At 38.6% G+C, this 24,725-nt stretch overlaps 1 protein-coding gene across 3 annotated transcripts in view; it reads left to right on the top strand.

Annotated features, from left to right (window-relative positions):
• The first annotated feature begins 849 nt into the window (after positions 1-849).
• Positions 850-24,725, top strand: part of FSD1L (fibronectin type III and SPRY domain containing 1 like) — a 31,733-nt gene continuing 7,857 nt past the window's right edge. Inside the window, exons 1-10 of one of the 3 annotated variants that reach the window (XM_072359884.1) lie at positions 868-1,012; positions 4,774-4,869; positions 5,786-5,917; positions 8,666-8,767; positions 11,991-12,013; positions 14,256-14,377; positions 17,669-17,878; positions 18,240-18,338; positions 20,063-20,189; positions 21,181-21,213. In XM_072359884.1, coding sequence (XP_072215985.1) covers positions 998-1,012; positions 4,774-4,869; positions 5,786-5,917; positions 8,666-8,767; positions 11,991-12,013; positions 14,256-14,377; positions 17,669-17,878; positions 18,240-18,338; positions 20,063-20,189; positions 21,181-21,213 — 959 coding nt within the window. In that variant the 5' untranslated portion in view covers positions 868-997. Of the gene's footprint in view, positions 1,013-4,773; positions 4,870-5,785; positions 5,918-8,665; positions 8,768-11,990; positions 12,014-14,255; positions 14,378-17,668; positions 17,879-18,239; positions 18,339-20,062; positions 20,190-21,180; positions 21,214-24,725 lie in introns of all 3 variants that reach the window. The other 2 variants (XM_072359885.1, XM_072359886.1) reach the window with 2 other exon arrangements.

Raw genomic sequence — 24,725 nt, 5'->3', positions numbered from 1 at the left:
TTTAGCTGAAGAGTGCAACGAACCCTAAAATGTCAGCTAGGGCCCAGCCTGCGCGAGGTAGGATGGCTGCAGGAGGTCTGTGGATAATGCTGAGGGGCCAGAGCTGCACTCTTGGTGCATCACACCCCCTCACTTTGCTCATGTTTTCCTTGTCAAAGCCTGGCCCTGGCTCATGCACAGCGAAGGGCATCATGGAATGCCAACCATCGTTGCTGCCCAAGGGCTGCTGCCCTGTGGGCCTTTTGGGGCAAATGGAGGAACCACAGACATGACTATGGAGGGTTTGTGGAAACCTGATTATAGTGGTTTCTGCGCTGTTAGGCAGCAAACATTTCCAGCAGGGAGCTATTTCCACACCAACACAGCAGCTGTTCTAAGGCAGCAGCTCTGTGAAACATCACCATTATGAAATTATGATCCCCATGTGAGCGCTCTGCTGAAACTGTTTTTCTTTTTAAAATTGCATTAGCAGTCTCAGAGATGAAGCAAGGCCGCCTGCCAGAACATTCAGACACATTAAGAATGCTGGGGCATAAGGGCAAGCAGAACCCACGCCCTCGGTGATGCGGGAGCTACCGCTGTCGGTTGTGATCTCCCCGAGTTGGGCAGAGCGCACTCTTCGCAGTAGCCCGAGGGGGTAAAATTCCACCATCCCTGCTCAGCGCCCTGCCTCCACATCCGGGATTCGAACCGGGACCTAAGGAGCAATAGGAGCCGGCCCTGCAGCCGCCGTCTCCAACTGCGCATGCCCAGGGGCACGCGAGGCGCACGTGCATTTGGCGCTCGGGGAGTGGGAGGGAGCTGGGGGGGGGGGGGGGAGTGCGCATGCGCAAGAGGGCAGCTGCTTGCGTTCGTTGTGACGGGAGGGCGGGAGCGGGCGGCGTCCCGTGGGCGGTCCGGGCCGCGGTACTTGTGCTAGAGGCGGGGCGCTGCCTTGCATTGCCCAGCCCCACCTTACCTTGCCTTGCCTTGCCTCGGGTCGCCTCAGCCGCCTGCCATGGAGGAGCAGAGAGTGAGTGCTGCTGCCGGCTCTTCTGTTCCCTGGGCACGAGGGCCTTCGGCTGGGGCTGGTGGAGGGCTCGGGGTGCCCGGGCGGCCTGTGCGAGGCGGTGGGGAGGCGGGCGCTGGGAGCTGCGGGATTCCCGGGGACCGCTGTCCGGGGCTGTGCCGTGCCGTGCATTGCCGGCCGGCCGGAGTCACTGGGGAGCTGGGTGTCTAAATACGGTCCTCTGCAGAAAGTTCTGACTCAGCCCTTCGCTTGCGGGCCTTCGGGCTGCTCTGCTTTCCTCTGCCTGTAAGCTGCCTCGCGAGCGGTGTCTGTGCATCTTGTGTTGCTCTTGGCCTACATCTTAACGGTTAGGGATCTTTGTTATCTTTCTTATCTTCAAGTATTTCTGTGCTGATGCTTCATACTCACCTGTGCTTCAGAAGGTGAGACACGAATTTCCAAGAAGTGCCTCTGCTTGAGTCTGGGGCTGCTTTACAAGCATTAACCTGGGAGGGTTACAGCTGTTCTGGATGCTTCGAGTTGGTGTGCCTGATACCTTCAGTCCTGTCTGGATTTCAGTACTGTTGAGTGCTCTGAGTGCAGTACTACAGTTGCAGCTCATCTCTTATTTCACTGTGCTTCGTCTGCTAATTTTCTGCTGTCTTCAAACTCTGGCAACTTCAGTGCGTGGAAGAAATGCAGCAGATTAGGCTAATGGAGGCTGTGGAAGTGTGTCCTCTTTGAAATGTGGTCAGTATGAGACTGAATTTAGGCTGCTTTGGGAGCTCCATTTTGAATCCAGCCGTGTCCTAAAACTTCAGTGTGATCCTGAGCAAACTGACAACTTGCCATTTAAACAGAACTGGTGTAGCTTTATTGAAGTTTACTTTTCAGCTTCTACCAGATTTGCATCTGCTTCAACAGGTGTCATGCAATGTCAGTTACTGGTTGTTCAGAGGAGGATATATTGTCTTACTCTTATGCTGCTGGCAAAACTACAAGACACCATATGTTGTGCAGCTTCATCTCCTCTTTCATATCCTTTTACGTTTTTATCCTTTGTACATAATCACGTAGCCGAAGATCTAATACATGTTAATGATCAAGAAGAAAGTATACTGGCAATGGTTAAAAGCTGACTTTGTTCTGGTGGTTTGTGCATTGATGTATTGGGTCAGTGTGGAAAGGTTTTAGTAGCAGACAGGCTGTAGAGGTGGCCTTTGAGAAGAGATCAGGGCTGTCCTTGTGTCATATAAGCAATTCCAGCTGGCTCCAGAATGTGCCTGCTGCTGGCTGCATGGAGGTCACCAGCAGCGTGGATGGTACTTCTGTGATAACACAACATTAAAAAAAGTTTTAAAAAAACAACAACAAAAAGCCAAAACAACCACTGTGCAGCATCTCTTGTGAAAGAGAAGTGAGGAAGAAATGGGAGAAAAGTAGCCCTGCAGCCATGCAGGTCAGTGCAGAAGGAGGTCTGGAGTTATTCCAGGTGCTGGAGACAGGAGTACCCTGCAGCCTGTGGGAGAAACCGCGGTGGAACAGCAGTCTAGTTTTTATTTTTCTCTTTGCTAATCTGTTGGGAATAAGTTAAATTATACTTTCCCAAGTTGAGTCTGTTTTGCCCATGTTGGCAGCTGGTAAATTATCTCCTTTGTTCTTGTCTCAACACACATGGGTTTTCACCTCATTTTGTCACCATGCCCTGCTGAGGAGGGGGAGTGGAAGAGTGTCTTGGTGAGCACCCAGCCACTGGCTGAGGTTAACCTGCCCCAGGTGGTCAAAAAAATGCACTGTATTTTTAGGTCTCTTGCATTTGTGTTTGTAGAAGTCATCTTACTCTTCAGGTTTCACCATACGTTGTGGAATATGTTTGGAGAAATTTGTGGCTTGTTTAAAAAGTTCTGTACTGATTGATTGGTCAGTGTAACTTCAAGTGTGAAAATTTGTTTGCTAGTTTGCTTAGATTTGCTGCTCTATTTTAGATCAGCTGTTTAAAGTATTACCAGGCTTTCTTCAAATATACATCTTTTCCTTTAGTCACACGCATCTATAAAAGCTAAAAGCATTGTTCAGAACCATGTACAAGAAGACCAGTTTTTTTCCGCATGGTAGCACTGAGTAAGCCCTAAAATCCCAGCCGAAAGAGGATTGGGAGTTTTCTTGTTCATCCAAATTGGCAGTTGTGTTTATAGGATCTAAAGCTTAACTGTGGGCTGACATGCAAAAACAATTGCTTCTGGTTGGTAATGAATGTAGAAGCAGCTGGTTGGATGATTGCATTTATCAGGCAGTCTGTGCACAAAGGTGTCTTTTAAATGTGTTAGACTTTAGCCCAGCAATGAGAGATTCTGTAGTGAAGTGACGAAGACTTGCTTTGCTCACTGTTTGCACAAGAAACCAATCTGGTTTTGTTTCTGCATCTGACAGTCTGAATTCCTGGCATTGCTTGTGGTTGCATTATGTCTTTTACAGCATGCATTTTGATAGTGTTGTGTAAAGCAGCAGGGTTTTTACTTTCCTCTGATAAAGTATGACGGTATGCAAACAGGCAGTGGGCCACAGTCCCAGTAAATGCATCATGCAGGATTCTCTGAAAACTTGTGAGGAAGGGAGTCAGGAAAAAGTGGGCTTGGGACTATTGGAAAGGTTTCTTAAAGGCAAGGTAACATCAGGGTGCACTGTGGAAGTAGATGCTATCAAAGGATAAAACATTTTTCTTGCTTTTTAGCAGACATGATATCTTTAGTAAAGGGATAAGAAATTGCTGGGGAGAGGGAGGTGGGACGTGAGTTCATGACCTCTGTGTCATCCTTTAGGTAGCACACCTCAAAAACTGGCTTACAAGCTCCTCTGTCTACCTTGATTTCCTGTGTTGCCAAGTAACAGTGACTCAAAACTGAGCATAGCTGAATAATAAATCCAAATTACAATTAAGACAGCTTTCAATATTTTTTCAAGCTGCATAAACATGGTGTTGTAGATTCAGATTTGTTTTGAGAACTGGTTTATTTGTTGTTCTGATATGTTCAGAATTTGAACTTTACAATAAAGCTGAGTATTAAGTACCAAGACTTGATGTATTTTATTAGTCTTCAGATATGAGGGTGACTTCTTAGAATTAACCTTTTAAGTCTGTTTTAATTTTAAAAATGCATTTTTATGCGCTTAGCAATTTTTCATACTAAGTACACATTTTGCAAATTTAATCTTCTGCTACTTAATGTCTGAAAGCGGAATATCTCAGAGAATCTTCCCAGTTATCACTAAGCTGTTGTCTTTGAGGTTGCTCTTAATTAGAGTACGCAAAGTATTTACCAAAGTATTTCACAACCTTCAGAAATAGCTTACAAATAGCTACTGGCTTTACTCCGCTGATCACATGGGAGAAAATGGGAGAAGCTATTAGCTGTTAGTTTAGTCACCTTTTTTTTTTTTTTAAAAAAATAATTTTTCTTAGGGGTTTCTTTTCAACTGCTTTATTTTCTTTATTGCTTCTCTCTCATTTGCTTTGTCTTTTAGAGAGGTTATGTAGGGCAGTGAGATTATGACAGTAAGTAGCCTAGTTGTTCAGGTGACTTAGGATTTTCAGTATAATTAAAGTTATTTAATTTGAAATGCTTCTTAGGTCATTAATCTCTTTTTCATTACAGAATGTATCTTGTGGTCTTGTATTATAAGAGTTGAACTTACAATTAGAACAAGCATGGTGAATTTTCTTGTGTGGAAGTGTTAACCTGCAGAAGGAACTTTTAATTATTTCTTATTTGTCTTTATAATTCCAGGAGACTCTGCAAAGGATCATCTCTACCCTTGCAAACAAAAATGATGAAATTCACAGCTTCATTGGCATGCTGAACCAAACAATACAAAATGTTCAGGTATGTTTGTTAAGATCTGTATGTGGCAGGAAGATGCTTTTTATCAGGTTTTGTAAGCCTTAAACTGGTTGTGTAGTGTGTAAGGGGTGCCCTATAAAAATCAAATGTATAAAATAACTTCATGCTGGAACCAAATAGAAAAACATTTTATTTCTGCTTCAGCTTGGAAGGTGGTTTCACTTTTCTTGCAGAAAGCAGTCTGGGGTTTTGATTTGTTTGGAAGAGAGTATCTGATTTTGATGTGTGACCTCAGACTCATGTCTGTTTCAAGTACTCTGTTATTTCAGACTTCTGTTGGCAGACTGAAAAATGAGACCAACTAAACACCTGATAATTCTTTTCTCTTTCCGTAGTTAGCATTTGCAAACTGTTGGGTTAAGGTCAACAGTTAAACCTAGTTTTTAGACCATTTACCATTTACCTCTTAGCTGAGGCTAAAGTTCATTTAGTATGTCAATAAGCAGTTGTTTCTTGTGAAAACTGGGCCCAGTTGATTTCAGAAAATGAAGTTATCCAGCAAGTCTTGTAAGATGGGCTTCTGAGTGCAATTTAGTTTCAAATGAAAATTCTTCAGATGGAACTCTCTAATCTCCTGCTCACAAACATCTGGGAGATAATATATAATTGTGAGAGGGGTGAGGGTTTTTAGGCAGAGAATACAGTTTCCAAATTCTGGTTCTGTGCAAGTTGGAATATTAGAGTTTTTGTGAATTTCAGTCTTCAGCATACGGATGTCATATCCATCTAAAAGGGGACCCTCTGTTTAATATTTAGTGATAAAGTGAGGAACAAGAACAAGGTATATTGTGGTCATGGCAGAGTGTATTTAGGTGAACCATGTGATTTCAGTCAAAAAGACAAGCGAGTCTGCATTGCTATTACTACAAATTGCTGCCGTTTTCAATTCTCTTCTCAGATAAACTCTTCTAGTGTGATTAGTGAACTGGATGATGAATTTGATTGTCTGTATTCTGTATTGGATGAGATGAGAGGGAGTATGGCCAGCACTATTCAGCAAGAACAGGCCCGTAAAATTCAAGCTCTTCAGGTAAGCGTAAAGTGATATGGAGGATAATTAATCCCATAAACATAAGCTGTTTGTTTGGTTTTTTTAAGCATTTTTTGTTACATGATCTGACTTGTAGTATTCTTTTGCCTCTTAATTCTTTTTCCTTATTTGCTTATACATAGCATTAAGGAAGATGTTTGCTCTTGAAAAAAGGAGCTTTTTCTTAGCTAATAATTCTAAAGAAGCTCAAGGAGCTTTTTAATGTGAATTCCACAGGTCTCCTTACTCATTTTGCTTTACATGAATCTTTAGGAGGATGAAGCATTTCAGAATTTCTGGGTATACATCTTAAGTTTTACTTTCCCATGTCCACTTTTATTTTTCTCTTCATGTCTGCTTTAAGACCTTCTGAGCATCCTTGACACATGGTGGTCACGCACCTCTAAGTATACTTAATACTTATACTTATTTAGTGCTTCTCAGTGAGTAACCTTAGGAGGAATTCAGCTGTAGCTTACGTAGATCATTCTACCATATAGTGAATAAAAGCTGAGGTTGTAATGGTTCTGGAGGGGAGAACTATTTTGGTAGTTAGTCAGCTGGCTGTCTGACTTTACTGAGAATTTTTCTGTTAATTTTCTGAAGGTTAAGCTAATTTGATTGAATGGTATGATTTAAGTGCATTATAAAAGCTTGTTACTGCCTGGTGTATGTGTGAAACAGGGAGCTACTGTTAGCCTTGAGTGAGGGTGGAAAACAAATAGAGTGTTACAGATAACTGAGGCAGTTGTTAAATTCCTTATTCGTCTTCCAGCTGTGTCTGTTATCTAACTTCTTGGCCTAAGGGATGTTCTCTTGGTGATAGATCAGAACTTCTCTAAGGTGCACAGCAAAAGTGCTTTTTCCTTACAGAGAGTCTACTAAAACAAATTGACAAATAAAAACTGTTGGGCTTAATGCATCAATCCAAACTGTTAACATTGATTGTAATTAAACTTTGTATGAGGAAATCAAAAGCTTTCGGTGTTATTTAAAGTGTTGGATGATCACAACCTGAGGCTTATGGTCAGTGGCTCTATGTCCAGGTTGAGGCCAGAGATGAGTGGTGTCCTCCAGGGATCTGTCTTGAGAGCAGTGCTCTTCAGCATCTTTGTTAATGACAGAGACAGTGGGATTGGGTGCACCCTCAGTACATTTGCTGATGGCACCAAACGGAGTGATGCACTTGATAGGACAAAAGGAAGGGATGTCATCCAAAGGGACATTGAAATATGGATCTATGTGAACTTGATGAGGCTCAACAAGACCAAGTGCAAAGTGTTGCACTTGGATCAGGGCAATCCCAGGTATGTATACAATACAGGTATGGATACAGACTGGGAGAAGAACTTCTTGAGAGCAGCCCTGTGGAAAAGGACTTGTACTTTCTGGTGGATGGAAGGCTGGGCATTAGCCAGCAGTGTATGCTTGCATCCTGGATGGCTGATTTTACCCTGAGCTGCATCAAAAGATGCACAGCTAGCAGGGTGAGAGAGGTAATTGTCACCCTCTGTTTTGCTCTTGTGAAGCCCCATCTGCAGTTCCATCTCCAGGCCTGGAGCCCCCTGCACGGGAAAGATGTGGAGCTGTTGATGTGAGTCCAGAGAAGGGCAACAGATGCTCAATGGCTGGAGCACCACTCTTACAAAGGCAGGCTGAGGAAGCTGGGCTTGTTCAGCCTGGAGAAGAGAATGCTTTCCAGTACTTGAGGGGCACTCACAAGGAAGACTGACCTTATGTGAAGTCTGTTACTGATAGGATAAAGGAAACTGAAAGAGGGTTTGGTTTAGTTATGAGGGGGAAATTCTGTACTCAGTGTGGTAAAGCACTGGAACATGCTACTCAGGGAAGCTGTGGATGCCTTGTCCCTGCATGTATTTAAGACTAGGCTGGATGGAGCCTTGGACAGCCTGATCCAGTCAGTGGCAACCCTACCCACAGCAGGAATTGGAACTGAGTACATTTTAGTGTTCCTTCCATTCCAAGCTGTTCTGTGAAAATGTTACTTGCTGTTAACTTGTTGTGAGTTATAACAGTGTATTAAGTATTACTCAGATAGAAAGACATGTTGAATGGCTGTAGAAAAGCTACAACAGGTGTAAAATGTGCATCTTGTGTGACCTGCAGTTGGTTTACAGTCCTGTGGAATATTCAAAATTAATCTGTTTAGGAGGTGTATCCATAGTTAGTTATGTTAGAGGTTCCTTATGGACTACTTTATTTACAGGAAATGGCTAATCATCAGTTGATCCTCAAAGAAGTTTCTTATGGCTTTTCTTAATTCCTCTTTCCTTATCATTCATTATACTGTAGTACTTGTTTTTAGGATTCCTATGCTAGTTCTAGATCTGGATTGGAATAAAATGCTGTCCCTTTTTTATGTTACTGCTATGAGTTCATTGATGAAGAATGGTTTTGTAGGTAGAAATGAGAGAATACATGGACTTAGGCATTTCTTGGCTTCTGTAAGCTTAATGTTGTGAGAAATAGGCCTTAAGAATCAAATTTGCCTTTCATATACTGGTTCAGCTGTATTTCCCCTTTGGGTTTGTAGAATGTGCTCTATACCACTGTGCATTTGTTAAGCACAGTGAAGTTCTAGTTAAGACTTACTATAAATCAATTGACTATCTAAGGTAACCCTGTAAGTAATTAAAGAGGCATAGCTAAGCCATGTAGCTCTAATATTAGTACACAGCAAAAAACTTTTTAAATATGAATGCGTACAAATATTCTTTTTTTCTTCAGAATCAGCTTAGCCAATGTAGTAAAGCCCTGGAGAGTTCTGAAGAGCTGCTGGAACTTGCTGCGCAGTCACTGGACATAAAGGACCCTGTGAAATTCTCAGAGGTAGGAAATGTTAAATGGATGTGTGTGAGGCAGGTGCTGGTATTTGGATTAATTTGTAGTAGCCTTTGTGTTACGGTAGTGGACTCAGCAGAGTACTAACTGTGTTGTTAAGCCTGTAGTGCTGAGCTTTAACTTGCTTTTGTCAAGCTGGCCTACTAAGATCTGGTGTTGTGGTAAAGTTCAAATGTGATCATCTGAGAGTGCTCACAGAATTATATGAGTAAAGTCCAGTAACTTTTTTCCAGATTAATTAGTAGTAGGGGCTTGCAATGCAACTGCACATCTCCAGGCAGTTCCTTGGAGCTTTAGAAGCTTTATCAAAAGTACAGGGTAAACCTGAACATTTGTAGTAGGGCTTTTAATGTGGGTCATGGTGAACTCAACTCTGGGACATTTGTTGCTCTGTTGCAGATGCCTGGGGCATCTGTCCTGTAATTGGACAAAAAGAAGTTCAGTGTCTACACTTATTCCCTGTATCAGTAGAGTTAACCTGTTACAGTTGTCTTTCTGTTGCTTTAGTATCACTTTATGATACTTAAGTATTAAAAAAGTTTGAGACCTTACACGCACAGCTGTGAGGCCTTTCTAAATTGGCCCATCATGACTGCTGCTATGTTCAATCTCTAATAAAAATAAATGTTGTCTTATTTAGTGTGAGGAGGAAGGAAAAGGATGTCTTTTCATTGATAGCTAACAGCATTTAACAAATCTATATTGATGCTAGGTCAGTCAACCCAGAAAGTGATGGTGAAATAAATCCCTGTAAGACTAAACTGAAACTTTGTGGTAATTGGCCCTTAAAGCCACAGCAAATGTCTTGTTGTTTGCCCTACATTATTGCATGACAGTTGTGAAGCATCCCTGTATTCTAAATGCAGTTGTATTTGTTTTGCAGAACTTCATGAAGGCTGTGGAACTCACATTTATAACCCTTTAGCTTTTCTGAAAGATCTCATGAAACTGAATTCAGGACAACTTTTCCTATATCCCCCCAAACCTGCTAATGTATTTATATACTGTGAAGGCTAGAGCCAGATCTGGGCCTTGCCCTGTGATTCTAATACAAATAATGTAAGTTCATCTCAGCACGCTTCTGTGCTGGAAGAAGGATATATTTAGAAACAAATTAAACTGTTCTAGGTATACACTGATTCAGTACTGTGGGTTCTCTAATGTAACTTGCTGTAATAATTCTCACAGTAATAGCAGGGTCAACCCCACCAAATCCACCACCAAATTACTTTGTCTTTCTGTCTTCTAATGGGAACAAGAACACAAGTTACTCCAAAGGAACAGGCAGGAAAGCTATCTTACATTGCCGTTCATGCCTCTTGGCAACATGTGTGCTGTCTTGCTTTGAATGTCAGTTTTGATTCATTTGCTTTGGAGAGTAACAGTTCCTAAACTAAATGTTTTTCCTAGCACTTGTCTTTTCTGACTTGTAGCAATGTACAAAGATTGTTAAATCTTGATCAGCATGTAGAATGTAGCTTTGTATTCACTGTAAGTTGTTTGTGTACAGGTAATCTCTAATGCTTTTTTTTTCCAAACACATATACAAAGGCGAATTACTGAATGTTTAGGAGAAAATGTCTTTAAATTTGGAGTTTGAGGCTTAAGATACAGGAGTCCAGTTCACTGAACTCCCAGCACCCAGGATTTTGTGCTTTTTTTCAATAGCTTGAACTTAAAAATGTCTCAGGTGTTTCAGGCATAGTTAATACTGAATTGACTACTAGCTAGTTACATTTACTGAACTATTAATTGGAATACCTTTTTTTAATTGGTGTATGGGTTTGTTTTTTTGTTTGTTTTTTTTTTTTGTTTTGTTTTTGTTTTTTTGGATCTTGCAGTAAATCCATTCAAGAGAAGGAAGCTCAAGACTACGTTGTATTTTTTTTTAGTGTAGGTTTTTTTCTAATACTTTTAATGAATTAGGTTACCTGGAGGTCAGAGCATGAACACCAAACACATGCAAGAGTGCAGTGGTTGGATAGGATGTGATTTGACACTGCTGTGCAGCCAACACAAAATTGGCTGGGAACCCTTTTTTGTCAGTTGTCTGGAAACAAACTAAAGTCAGAGGAGTTAAGAAAGGACTGTCTTGCAGAGACGTGTGTTCACTGAATCCTGAATGCCACATATTCCACCAGAGGTAGAGATTGCAAAGAAGGGTTTGTAAGTAACACTGATTTGTCTACAGCTGTCACATAGGAAAATCAGTAATAGTTCCAGTGATAACCTTGGTTTGATATAAATCAAAGCTATCTCTTAAACTAAATTATTTGTGAACATCTTTCTGCTTCCGTCTTTGGAAACATAAGATTATTTTTGTATGGCAGGGATTTCTTTTTTTTTTTTTTTTTTTTTTCCTCCCACTCATTTATACTTAAGAAAAAAACATAGGTCCCTAATTTATTTGATTTGCAAGTTCATATATAGTTCATCTATAGTCTTCAGGAAGGATGGTAGTAAAGATGAATGCTACCTTAGTAGCAGTGTTAACTCCAAATACAGATTCAAGAGGTTTCTCTCAGGCATCATGACTTCTACAACAAGGTTTTTAGTTTGCAGTTTCTCTTTGTGAGGGACTGGGATTTTTTATCTTTTCAAATGCTAGCTAAGATTTGTCTTTGAAATATGACATTGTTTCTGCACTTCTTCTTTGTTATCACTTAAGTACTGAGGAAAAACTGTTTTGTGTTTTGGAATATTGGCCTACTGCCTTTTAGGAAATGGTGTTGGAGTGGTACAATAACTTTCAAACAAAACACGTTAGTCTGATTTTTTTGTGTGAATATACGACATAGATAAGTCAAGTATGGCAGAATACCACAAACCACTTTGCAGTTTAAATGGGAGTAACAATCATTAAATTTTATCAACTTATGCATGGGGCTCTTTTGAATTATGTTGGAGAGTAACTTAGCTGATGCAGAGAAATCTGTAGAGACAAAATTACAGACAGGAAGTTGGTAATTTGGTGCTGGTTTTCTGTGGTTCTTGAGACTGATTTAATTCCAGGTAATATACACTGTTGCAATTCTAACTAACACTATTAACATGCTTTATGGAATTTTTTAATGCAAATGTTGAACTTGTTTTGATTCTCAAATCTGAGCAATAGAACTGAGATTGTTCTGTCTTCTTGCATGGTACTGCCTTTGAGACTTGCATGAAAATGCTAACTACCTTCTCTCTCTTCTCCCTGACGTGCCTCAAGGCTGCCAGACAGATCAAAGATAGGTACAGTACAAAGCCTATACTTTTTGTCTCTCTGAATTAGTTTTATCCTTGAAAATGCATTTAATTTTTAAGGAACATAGTCAGCTTGAATCAAATTCATGGACTCTGCTTTCTTCAGTGTTCCTCATGACATCACAACTTATGAAAGAGAGCTGAAACTTTTTTTCCTCTTCAGTGTTGTTCCTTGCCGGTTCTGGATCTTTTGTCCCTTGATTTAAAGAGATGGTTTTTAACGTTGGGAAACAGTTATCTACTGCATAACTTCTGATTGTTTCAATAACTGGTGGGTGAGGTTGAATAATATTTCAAGCTGACTCTGTTTCTTTAAACTTGATCCAGTCTTGGTTAATTTATTACCTCTTACAGACTTTTGCTAGCTAACTTCAAGTATTTCCGGTGATATCACTGAACTGTTATAAATTCACTGTTTCTAGTGGGTTTTCCTTGTACAGTGTCTTGAAACTACTGTTTAGAAATGGAATGTTTCTGTTTCAAAATAAATGCTAGGGTCTTCTTAAGCCGGAAGTGTTAGTTCTATTCAACCTCTGACACCTTGGTTCAGAGCTTCCTGTGTTGTGTGTAACAATTTGTAAGACCACTCACGGGGTGTTTGCTGTGTATGTTACTCCTACTGACTAAATTGGTTTGCTTTCAGCTTATGTATTTTCAAGGGAGAATCTGCTTGTCTGAATTGTCAAGAGTAAAATGAGTAACTGATCAAATCTTCACTTTTCCAACAGTGAAGAACTGGAGTAGTTAACAAGTCAGGTGGATGGTGGCAGTGATTGGTATCTTAGCTCTTTAGAAGCTAATTAATGTTGGTACTTAGAAGGTATGCTCTTAGCAGTTCAAGCAGAAAGGATCTGTAATCTTGCCTTTGAACCAATTGTGACAGATTGTCTCTATAAGATTGGCACCTAAAGAGAAGTTGATAATATCTGAAACTGACTTAATGTTCTGTTAAAGCTAATTAGAGCATTTTCCTTTTTTAAGAGAAAATTAGTCTAATAGGCCAGGCAGTGGAGCCTGGCTGCTACCTGCCCATATGGAATTTCAGGAAGCTTACTGTGTCTTGGGATATTATGTTTCACTGCGCTCATTTCATTGTCATAATTGTCTTGTGTTTCCCTGAAATATAATCTTCTCATGCTTGTTTATTTAATATGCACTTTCATTTTTATTCCTCTTTCTCCACTGCCTAACATTTCAGTGTTTTTCATCATTCTTTAACATAACTGCAATTAGCACACCATCTCTATTATATGCCAGTGAAGAACATAATACCTCATGGGAAGTAATAGGCATTACGTGTTCTAAAGACGTATCAAACCTGTGAGTGTAGGCTGGATGTCAGTGTTTCCAGCTGACTATCTGCTAATGCCGTCTAGTTTCTCATTAAACTTTTTTTACAACAGGGAAAGACCCTTGTGCTGTCTCAAATCAACATCATCAGGTCATGTGGCAGAATTTGAATGACTTCTGTATTAAAGAACCAGAAAAGAGACTTACTCTTTTATTTTGGCCTAGTCCAAGTAGTACTGAAGTGTCCTAAGAGTGTTTATAATAAGGTCTAAACTAAGATTCCAGGAGTGGAAATGGAGTAGTGCTTTGGTATGTTTTATGAGGCTGATCAAATACTTGCATGCTCCAGAGTTCTGTGTATCAGCAACCTTGGCATTTCATCCATGCATAAGAATCAGAATCACAAGATTCAGGTTTTTCACTAATATTTATTAATGGCTTTCAAGCAACATTTTGCTTTAGGAAATGCATTCCACTTTTTAAGTAGTTAGTGAATCTTGTCCTTTTTGGACTTACTAAACTTGATGTTTTAAGTTTCAAATTTCTGAAGATGTAGAATGTAGTTGGATTCTGCACTGTTCTAGGTTTTTATGCACTTCCTCATTCTGTGTAAGGTAATGCAAGTTCTTTGTTTCAAATCAGATTCTAAGGTATTAAAAGCAGGCTTGAAGTTTTCTCTAGTCATTTTTGGTATCTCTCTGTCTAGTAATAGAATCACTGGGAACTTGCACTGTAGTCTCTTTGAGACATCAAGACTATTTTGGAATCTGTGCTAAGCAGTTATGAAAGACTAGAACATTTTGTAGTAGTTTAGAATATTTTTTTTTTGCTAGCAGTTTGAAATTAAAAATATGGGCGATCTGATTGCTGTTTCTGAAACTGACTATGGGTCTTAAACAATGCAAAACATGTTTTGCTAATGCTGCTTCCCTGACTTTAGAGTCACAATGGCTTCTGCATTTCGCATCTCTCTGAAACCGGAGGTCAGTGACAGTATGACTCATTTGATGGTGGACTTCACCCGGGAAAAGCATGCACTCCAGACTGTTAAGTTTTTGCCAGGTAAAACTGTATGCAGTGAGTCTGATTTGTTATTATTTCAATAAATTACTATATTCAAAAAAGAAAATCCTCATGCATCCTAATGAGCAATTTTTAATTGGATGTTAATCTTCATGGTAAAAAGCTTTCTAGTTTTGTTCGTTTCTGCATAACATGGCACTTCTGAGAATGATGCTTATGTTTTCTGAAGTGGGAATATGTCTTCCAGGTCATGTGTTTTTTGTTTGTTTTTTTTTTCCTTGAGTTGTATGCTCCTTTGTACTTCACGAAACTATCTGAAACTTCTGAAGACTATACCTGGTAGCTTGATGCTTAGTGAGGCACTGAAGTTCTAATAACCTGTAGTGGATTGTGCATGGAACCATAAGCTATTAAGTTACTTATGTGAATAGTGATGAGATACAATGGTAATGGTTATCTACTATGATAGTGTAACTTCTGAATTTTCTGTTGTGTTTTAAACTGGCCTGTACCTCAGCACCACACAGCCATTCACTTTGCTTGCCCACAGCAGTATGGGAGAGAGGGGAAAAAAAAAATGTGAAAGAGCAAGAACTTGTTGTTTGAAGTAAGGACAGTTTAATAAGAATGAGATAGAAAGCAAAGAAAACACTACAAGAATTAATACAAAAACAAATGGCGCACAGTGTGTTTCCTTACCACCAGCTGGCTGATGCTGTGCTACTACGTTAGCAAAGACAACTCCCTCCAGTTTTTTGTTTGTTTGTTTTTGTTTTTTTTTTTTTTGGTTCAGACTGATACAGAATCATAGAATCACCAGGGTTGGAGAAGGCTGCCAGGATCATCTAGTCCAAACATCTGCATACCATCAGTATTTCCCTACTAACCCATGTACCACATCTAAATGTTTCTTGAACATCTCCAAGGACAGTGACCCTACCTCCCTGGGCAGCCCATTCTAGCACCCGATCACTCTTTCTGAGAGGAAATTTTTCCTGATATCCAATCTGAGTCTGCCTTTGCACAACTTGAGGCCATTTCCTCTAGTCTTAAGAAGAGAAGAGGCCAACCTCCCCATGTTTTTAAGGAGAAACCTTAAAAGGTGATGATCAATAAGAACTGTTCTGAAAGCTTCATCACATGGTGTGTGGAATGTTCCTCTGGTCGGTTTAGGTCAGCTCTCCTGGCTGTGTCCCTCTTATTATCTTGTGCCCCCTAGCCTCCTCACTGTCAAAGCAACGTAAGACTCAAATTTTATAGTTCAAACACTGCTCAACAACAGCTAATACAACAGCTAGCGTGTTATCAGCGTTATTCTCATCTTAAATCCAAGACACAAGCATTATACTAGCTAATATGGATACCAGCCAACATGAGCACTATCAGATCTGAGACAGAATGCTATCACAACTGTTTGGTGGTAAATGTAGATGGTATACTCCAGTATGTGTTTCATATTTTAGTCTTCTCTTTCCTGGTTTCTTTCCACTTTGCCCTTGACTCATACTAAGAATATATCGACAAGAATACTGCTGGCAGGGATGTAAATTTCTTCATCTGTATGTCACTCTTCCAAATCTGTGAAGAACTTAGCAGCATCAGTTTACATTTTGCACATCTATCTTTTATGCTGCAGATACAGTACATAGTAACAGGCATACATCTTTAATACCTAGCTGGCACTGTCTAGGCAGAAATTCCCATTTGTATTTGTAGACTCTGTTACTCGTTCCCTTGTATTCTACATATAAATGAACAATCTAGATAATCTGATCATATTGTGCACATTGACAAGGATGAGAATGTTAAAATCTGACCACAGACATTCATAATCTTATATCTGGATGAAGAAACAATTCAGTATGGCCCTCCTGATATGCATGCATATTTCTTTTTAAATGCAAAAAACTTCATATTGCTTGGGTTGTTCATTTGTAAACTGAAAAATTCTCTGGATATAGCTTTCTACTTTCTGTAGTGCTAAGCTATCAAGTAACTCTGGCACTGAAACCTGATAGCTCAAAATTGTAGGCAAAATTGCCCTGATGGTGTTTTCCTGGTGTGGGAAGGTGAAAACAATCTTGGTGTTGCGGTGGAGCAAGATGTAAACTTTTGCTTTTTTTTTTCTGAGCAGCTTAGTTGTTCTCAAGCATTTTAAACCGATGCTTGTTTGAGTGTACTTCCTTTAACCAAGAGGGAAAGAGTGCAGATATCTTAGAACAAGTAAATGTGGAAAGGTGTGATGTGCATACTGCAAATGAGACCTGCTTCTAGTGGAGATGCTGTATCTGGAAGCTGTTTGTATATATACAGTGAAATTACACATCTCTAAGTGTGGTTTAAGTATAATTGAAGTGATGCTGCTGGCTGTCATCAGTTGTTATTAGGGAGGAATCACTGCTAAGAATCTCTTCAAGAAGCAGTGGATTCAATTGCACAAAGACAACCTAAATATAATTAGAAATCGGTTAGTTGGTCATAACTGCGGAAAAATGCACAAGTCTTTGAGTATTATGAAAAGTGGTGTGTTTTTCTTCTTGACAAAATCTGTAGTTTTGTCAAATCTAAGTCCTGTGGATGCATCAGTGTTGTACTTTTCTCAAATGTTCCTGCTTGATGTATTGACTTCAGGCCTCTTTGAAGCTGTTGTGAATGCTGAAACAACAAAAAAGCTTTTGCAGGTCCCATTTCCAAAAGCTCTGGGAAAGAAGTGCTTTAAACACTTCAGAGTGCTTTAAGTCACTTCGAACAAGTGAATTTCATGAAAACAGACTTGTTCATAAACAAACCTATTGCATCCTTAGTAGATCTTCAGAATTTTCTCCCCTTCTTTTAAGACAAAAGATGAAGAGTGAAGAACTAGATAACTGGCAACAGTCTAGTGGAAAATATTTTATTGTTGTCTGTGGTGATGGAAGCAAAGTAAGTGATAATGTTTGAGGGATGCAATTGACATTAATCAAAAGACTCAGAAGGGTAAAGCATTATTAGTGTTACCCAAAACATAGGGTCATATTTGTGGGCTCAGTTCCTCTCTGCTCTTACATGTACTTGCAGAAGAGGATTAACCTAACTTATTAACAAAATCCTAACATGTAAAATATGATGCAAATGTTAATTCTGATGTCAATGCATGTTTATTCTTTTGTGCATATTAAGTGGAAGTTATGTACAGTCATTTATTGTGCTTTGATAATGGACTTTATTCCCTAGAAGAAATGTTTGTTAGTAGGCTGTAGGTGGTTTCTGAATTCTAATAAGCACAAGGAGAACATACTGTATTGACTCTGATTTCTCCTTAGAGCTGACTGTGTATTTGCTTTTCTGCAGTTCCTAAAGCTCCAGTGATTGATTTGGCAGCGTGTCTAGTTGTTGATAACTGTATAACAGTATCATGGAGAATGCCTGAAGAAGACAGCAGAGTTGATCACTTTGTACTGGAATACAGGAAAACCAACTTTGATGGGCTTGCTCGTGTAAAAGATGAACAGTCTTGGGAACTGATAGACTATATTAAAGCTACTGAATATACACTATCAGGTAAAGGTGGTTTATGCTTAAAACCTAAGAATATTGGTGTATCTGTTGCTTTGAAGTTTTGCAGAATATCCATGTATCTGTATATAATGAAGTGTCGTTTGTTTCATTTTGGTCCTGGATGCTTCGAACAGTAACAGCTCTTTATCATGTTTGGAGTATGAGGTTTTATTAAAAACTCACCTTTTAAATTAAGGTCACAATGATACATTAAATTTGCTTTGTGCTTTTTGTTTGTTTGTTTTGTTTGTTTTTGTTTTCCAAACTAAAATAAATGGAAGACTGCAATATGAAGTAGATCTTAATCTGGTAAAGGCATCAATGGTTAATCTCAATTCAGTTTTCTGCTTATCTACTTATTTAGGTCTGAAGTTTGATACAAAGTATATTAATGTTAGAGTACGAGCTTGCAACAAAGCTGTGGCAGGTGAACACTCGGATCCTGTGACTTTGGAAACAAGAGGTAAAATATGAAAGACTTTAACCTTATCTTGTATTGTAGGAAGCGTAGAACGGTTGGAAGGCACCTTAAAACCCACCCAGTCTCAACTCCATGCCATGGCAGGACTGACCCCCTCTACCCTCCCCCCCAGCTCAGCTGCCCAGGGCCCCATCCAGCCTGGCCTTGAGTGCCTTCAGTGGTGAGGCACCACAGCTTCTCTGGGCAGCCATGCCAGGGACTCACCATCCTCTTAGTAAATAAATTATTTGTCAGTATCTAACCCAAATCTTGCCTCTTTTAGTTTAAAGCCATTCCCCTTTGTAATGTCACAGTTTGCCTGTGAAAAAGTCAATCTCCCTCCTGTTTATAAGCTCCCTTTAAGTAATACAATGAGATCTCTCTGGAACCTTCTCTAGACTGAACAAGCCCACCTCACTCAGCCTGTCTTAGTAGTAGAGGTACTGCTGCCTCTGATAGTCTTTATGGATATTTTAACTTTGTAGCTCTATATTCTAATCATGGTAATTATTTAAATAAAAAAAAAAAAAAAAAAAAAAAAAAGCAGCTCCAAACTGAGGTGATCTGAGGCTAATGGATCCTTGATGATGTTTTCCAGTAAACTAGAAGAATAATTCCATGGCAATGATGTTTTGTAACAGAACGTAATTCTTAATTGTGCTAGTGGAAATAATGATTCCGATAGTCTTAACTAGTGCAAATTCTGTACTATAATGGGCAAAAATACTGATACAAACTAGACAATTAAAATATAAATTATGTTATTGCAAGCACTTAATGAAAACAAAATTATATGCAATTGAATGAAGCAGTATGCATTCCAATAACTTTTTAAATAACTATTGTAATACTTCTAAGCAATGGTCATTGTAGAGCATTCATATTTTTAATATTTATATACTTTAGTTACTTTAATTCCTTAATACAGTACCAGAAACATAATTCTGGTTTTCAGACTGCCTGTGGTATTTTTGTCTTAACTGTCTTCAGTGATCACCCCACAGAAACTCAATATCTGAGGCCACATACTTGCTTCATCTTTTTTGTTATAAGACGTGAGCTGTTGAGCTCCAAAATCCTAAAATCTCAAGTATACTTTCAGAATTGAACTATAATAGCTGATTATATACGGACACTCGCAGAATAGTTTATTTATAAGTATCTCTAGGGGACTTAGCATGCTGTATTCATTTTCTTTTCTTGCATGAAGGAGTTGACTGCAGCAAATGCCAGTTCTCTTCTAGTTTCATGCATCCTCTTCTGTTTTTATATCTGTAATGGACTTTGCAGTTCAACTCATGTTTTACCCTGACAGTTTTGTTTTCTGCACGTTTGTAGTCCTTATTAATCACAAATACCTTGTTGGAGAATCAGTGCTGTGGTGCCTGGAGAATGAGAATGGCTTTTTAAATTAGTCATAACTGTAAGAGTCCAAGTAGGCTGTAACTAGCAGAAATCACTAGTTGAATTCAATTAGTAACACTGCAGCATTATGTAGATGACAAAATATTTTGATATAACCTGTACACTACAGGTAGATTACTGTTCTTTAAGGTACTTCTTGCCATGATTGCAAGCATCAAACTAATAAGGTGATGTTTATTTTAAGAAAAATAATGTTATGATTTCTCTACTATTTCCATCGTTTTTTATTTTTTATTTTTAGTTCTCCACCAGAGGGAGAGAATGCTATTTCACTTCACTGTTTTATGTTTTGTCTTGAGCAGCATTTGTATTTGATTTGGATAATACTTCATCTCATCTAAACTTAAAAGTTGAAGATTCCTATGTTGAATGGGAACCTACAGGAGGTAAAGGCCAAGAAAAAGGAAAAGGAAAAGAAAATAAAAACAGGTAAGAACTCTGTGTATATATATATGTACTTTCTGAAATGCATTACCTAGCAATTAAAAGGGAAAAATAGGGAGAAATTAAATGGATGGTACAACAGTGGGACACAAAAAGAATTTTCACTCAGAAGTTGTTTTCTGCAAGGATTGTTCTTTCTTTGTTTCTTTTCCCCTGTAACAGATGTAGAGGCTATTTCTGGAATAAGTCATAAGTGTCTAAAACATTAAGTTGAATGTGAGTCTTTGCAAAATACATTTGCCAAAGTGTCAGTCAAAGTTCTAAAATAAGATGAGGTAAATGTCGGGAAGTAACTGGTATTCAGCTCTAAAATTGTGTTCTGTAGTTTTGCAGATCAATACTTATAAATGGGCAGGTTTTCTCCTATAAAAGTAATTAAGGAGAGATCTGGCTGCTGTGTCCTTTTGGAAAGCTAACGTTAAGAATTAAATTGGTACTGTAAATGATGTTTGAATTTATCCTATAACTCCTTCAGGTGAGGAAAAGGTACCAATAAGACAAACCAGATAGTGGAAGATAACTATATGTTATCTTATCTTATCTATGAACATATGTTTTGTAGAATGGTTGGGGGCCCACTGGAGGTTGGCTTGTTGATGCATCCATGGATGTGGTAGCCCAAGTGTGCCACAAGGGCATGTTGCAGGCGTGTCCACCAGGACTCCTACCTGTTTTTCTGCAGAACTGCTCTTCCTTCAGCAGTCCCCCAGTCTCTCCTATTGTGTGGGGTTCTTCCACCTGGAAAGCTACATCCACAGCAGTGAGCCTGGTAGTCAAATGATTTTTTCCTCGAAGGCAGTTGATTTTTCAGCTGGATCTTCAAAGCATAATCAACACTGCTTAAAATAATACGTGAACAAATATGCCCCTTATAGGCATATGTTGCCAGAAGTATGGTAACTTAGTGCTATTTTTAAAATGTGGACAATTTATTGTAGTAATGGAACGTTGTTTAATGGATACTTCTGTCTGACAGTGGCAAGAATACTGCACTGAAGAGCAGTAAAAGGTGATAATATACCTCGTTCTTAGGATCTATCTAACATGTAGTTTTGTTGAGAACCTTTGCTAAATCCCTTTGCTTGATGTAATGAGCAATCTAATGGCCTTTATCAGTAACAGCATATATGTGCTTTATAAAATCCTTAAGAATTTGACTGCGTATTCACAGATTATGTATGTTTTCTAGTGAATGGAAAACAGTTCTACCAGAGTAGTTCCTGGTGTGCAGGAAGTGTGAGTTGCAGTAGAAGAATTGTGTGTTCTGTAGATTATACAAAGATCCCTGTTATTTACAGATTCATCTGTACATAACAGATATATATCTGCAGTATGCATTTTTAAACTTCCGCTGCATGGTGACTTAATGGTGATTCCTCCAAATGCACCTCCTGTTCGTTTCTGAGAATTCTAAAATAATTTGATATTTTTAGTTCCTATTTTTGAATCCAGCTACTTTTTGCTTCTGAACTTGTGTAACAGTTGTCTTTGGTCAGAGGAAAAAACGTGTTTTCATGTCTTCCAAGATGACAGAGTTTAACCTGATGGTACATGTAAAAAAAATAAAAAATATATATAACTGCCATTAATTTTTAATATATACATATGTATAATACTGAACCAACTTATCAAATGAGAAAACATCATTTTTATTATGTAAAGGCTGTCAAAATATTCCTTTGTTTTCCTTGTATAACTGTGTTTTCAGTTAGAACTTTTGTTATGATTTTCTATTAGAACTTCTATTTGAGAAATTCTTTTTTTTCACTCTCTTGTACTTTTTCTCTGGCTTTGTAGTTGTGGGATCACAGCAAATGTGCAGGTCTTGATTTCTCTCAGATATTACTCTTCTGTGCTATCCAGGAGGATATATGTTTTTGTTTGACATTAGCAGTACTGAAAAATTTGTGTAGGTGAAACAAGCTCCTGAAGCTGTGTGCTGCCTATAGTTCTGCAACAGGAAGCTATCAGTGCCTGCTGAACTAGGTTTTTTAGCTTTGGGCACTGACTTCTTGCTCTACAAACCTTGGGAGTCTGTCTCTTTTGTTTTTGTAGCTGTCAGTAAGGGGCTTCCCTAGTTCTTGCTTTTGGTTTGGTAGGATATGGTCATGTTCAGCTGTGTCTCAGGCTCACCTTTTCTTGCAGGAGATTTAGTATCTTTGATTCATACAGGAAGCTTTTCTTCCCTGTTTAAAAGTACCAGCGCAAAATTAGTCTGTGTTAGAGGGAATAAAGTTTGAAGCTAACTCCATGGTTGGCAAAAAGGCTATGGTAATAATTCTTTCACATGGCAAATAAGCATTTTTTAAGGGTTGGAAGGACATGTCAGACATAAGGTTCTTAATGATCTGTAATGTATCTGTAAAACTTTTAATGTCTTGGATCAGACTGGAAGGGGCTTTGAGAAACCTGGCCTAGAGAAGGCATCCTTGCCTCTGATGGAGTTGGAAATGGATGGTCTTTAAGTCCCTTTAAACCTAGTCCATTCTGTGGTAAATTCAGATATCTGTCCTCATTCTTCTCTAAAAGAGAATGAATGTTGCTTAAAGTCTGTTTTCTTTGGTGAAAAAAGATAAAACTGAGGCTGACTGCTGTACTACAGATCACAATCATAGTCGCAAAACTATGATTTTGTTATTGAAGAGTGGAAAAAATACATCAGTTACTCTATTAGCTAACAAAATCTGTGCTGCATTAGAAAGAGGGCACCAAACTGACTTACTGCTGTAAAATTTCCTGCCTTTCCATTTCTGAAGGGAGAGGTAAGCACTTAAAAATAAATAAACACAAAAAATTAGAGTTGTTTTTTTTCCAACTTTCATGCTAAATACTGAATGCTGTTTTCTGAACTGCTAAAGGCTGTTAGATTTAGTTGAGAAAGCCCATGCAAGTGGCCATTTAAAGAAGATATGAAAGAAATTATACTGAAGACCTTTTAATGTATTCCTGACTTTGACCAAATTCTAGCAAAGTACCTGCTTTTTTTTCTTAGAGTCATTCTCTAAGTGGCCACACTTGCTTTCTGCAAGCTTTTGTTGGATTTGCTAATGAATGGTCCCTGTCTAAAGCAGGATGGATTCTACAGTGAGTGTTTTCCCCCTGAAATTATGCTTTAATTCTTGGTTTTGCTTTGTTTTGCTTTGTTTTAATGCAACTGCTTGTTTCTTTTTCCGTTGGTAAGTAAACTACAAATTTTCACATTAACAACATTAAAAAGCTTTTGTTGTAGTTTGGAGTATTGCATGCTATTCACTTGTTTCATGTAGTTTTTGCAAGCAATTTAGAAGGTTTGCTAGCATCTGATCAGTACTGCTAATTTATATGCTAGGTTGTGGTGCTAAAGGTAATCATGAGTTTGAGAGCAGTGATTTCTTGAAGGCTTCCTTAGCTGGATCAAAATAAATGAAGATGAACAATATATTCTATCATGGTTTTATATGATGGCTTTATACAACTCAGCTTTTGATTGCCACCTGGCTATTTTAATTGTGGTACCAGGCGGAAGGGGGCATTTTCTGACCCTTTGTAGAACAGTGTTTGAGAACAACTCCAGAAAGTTGAAATCAGGGTAGAATGAGTCAGAACAGTAACAAGCTCAACTTCACTGTACTTCTAGAAGTTTAAACAGTAATTACTGTTACCAAACTGTAGCTGAAGTAGAAAGTTTAAAGGGAAAACATCCTTTTTTGTATATAAGCTCTAGTTTACTAGACTCTGGGGGTTGTGGATTTGGCACACGTGCTTTCTATACTGTTCAAGTTTTGCCAGTGAAGTTAAAGCTGTAAACTGCACAGCTGCTTCTGAGGAGTTTTGCCAATTGCTTTTAAAGTAATAAACCTACATGATTTTCTGACTACCAAGGTTTAATGTTCACTGTAGTTTGCTAATGGCTTTCATTTTGTTTAATCATTGAAATTTTAGGAATTATATTTTGAAGGGATAACAAAGGTAAAAGAAAATATTTGGAAATGTTAGGAAACCTCATTGGGTTAAAATTATTCTCTAGTGCAACAGATTGCTCACTAATATATTCTCTAGTGCAAAGTTTTCTGCGTTTATTTTGTTACTAATTCCTAAGGGACATTTTCTGGTCGTACTTATCAAAAGCAAAACCTTTCTTAATTAGGATTAGATATTTAAATTTTATGAAGATTCCCATGGTGCTGCTGTGTGCTGCTCAGTGCAGTGTGTTATGGCACGGTTTAATTTTATGTGGTCTCTGAAAGAGACTTGTGAATAAATAAAATCCCCCTTGTTCAATATATTTTTTTGATATTTAATTTTTTGAGGAGAGTTTTGGTACGTTAAACTCTGGAAGTCTTGCTTCATCTCCTTTAATTCTGCTTAGATTTGGTATTCCTGGGTTTTGTATCATCTTTGTAGTGTGATTTTTGAAGTTAACAGTTATTGTTTTATTCCTCTTGTAGTTCTTCATTGGGTTGCACTCCTTCTTGGGGTTTCTTTTACAGTTTATCTAAGCAATATGTATACTGAAAAACCTGTCCTTAAGATAAAACTGGT

Source organism: Excalfactoria chinensis, chromosome Z, assembly GCF_039878825.1.
Source record: "Excalfactoria chinensis isolate bCotChi1 chromosome Z, bCotChi1.hap2, whole genome shotgun sequence".
Lineage (NCBI taxonomy): Eukaryota > Metazoa > Chordata > Aves > Galliformes > Phasianidae > Excalfactoria > Excalfactoria chinensis.
The sequence above is the reverse complement of the archived record's forward strand: the minus strand, read 5'-3'. Positions and strand labels throughout refer to the sequence as shown.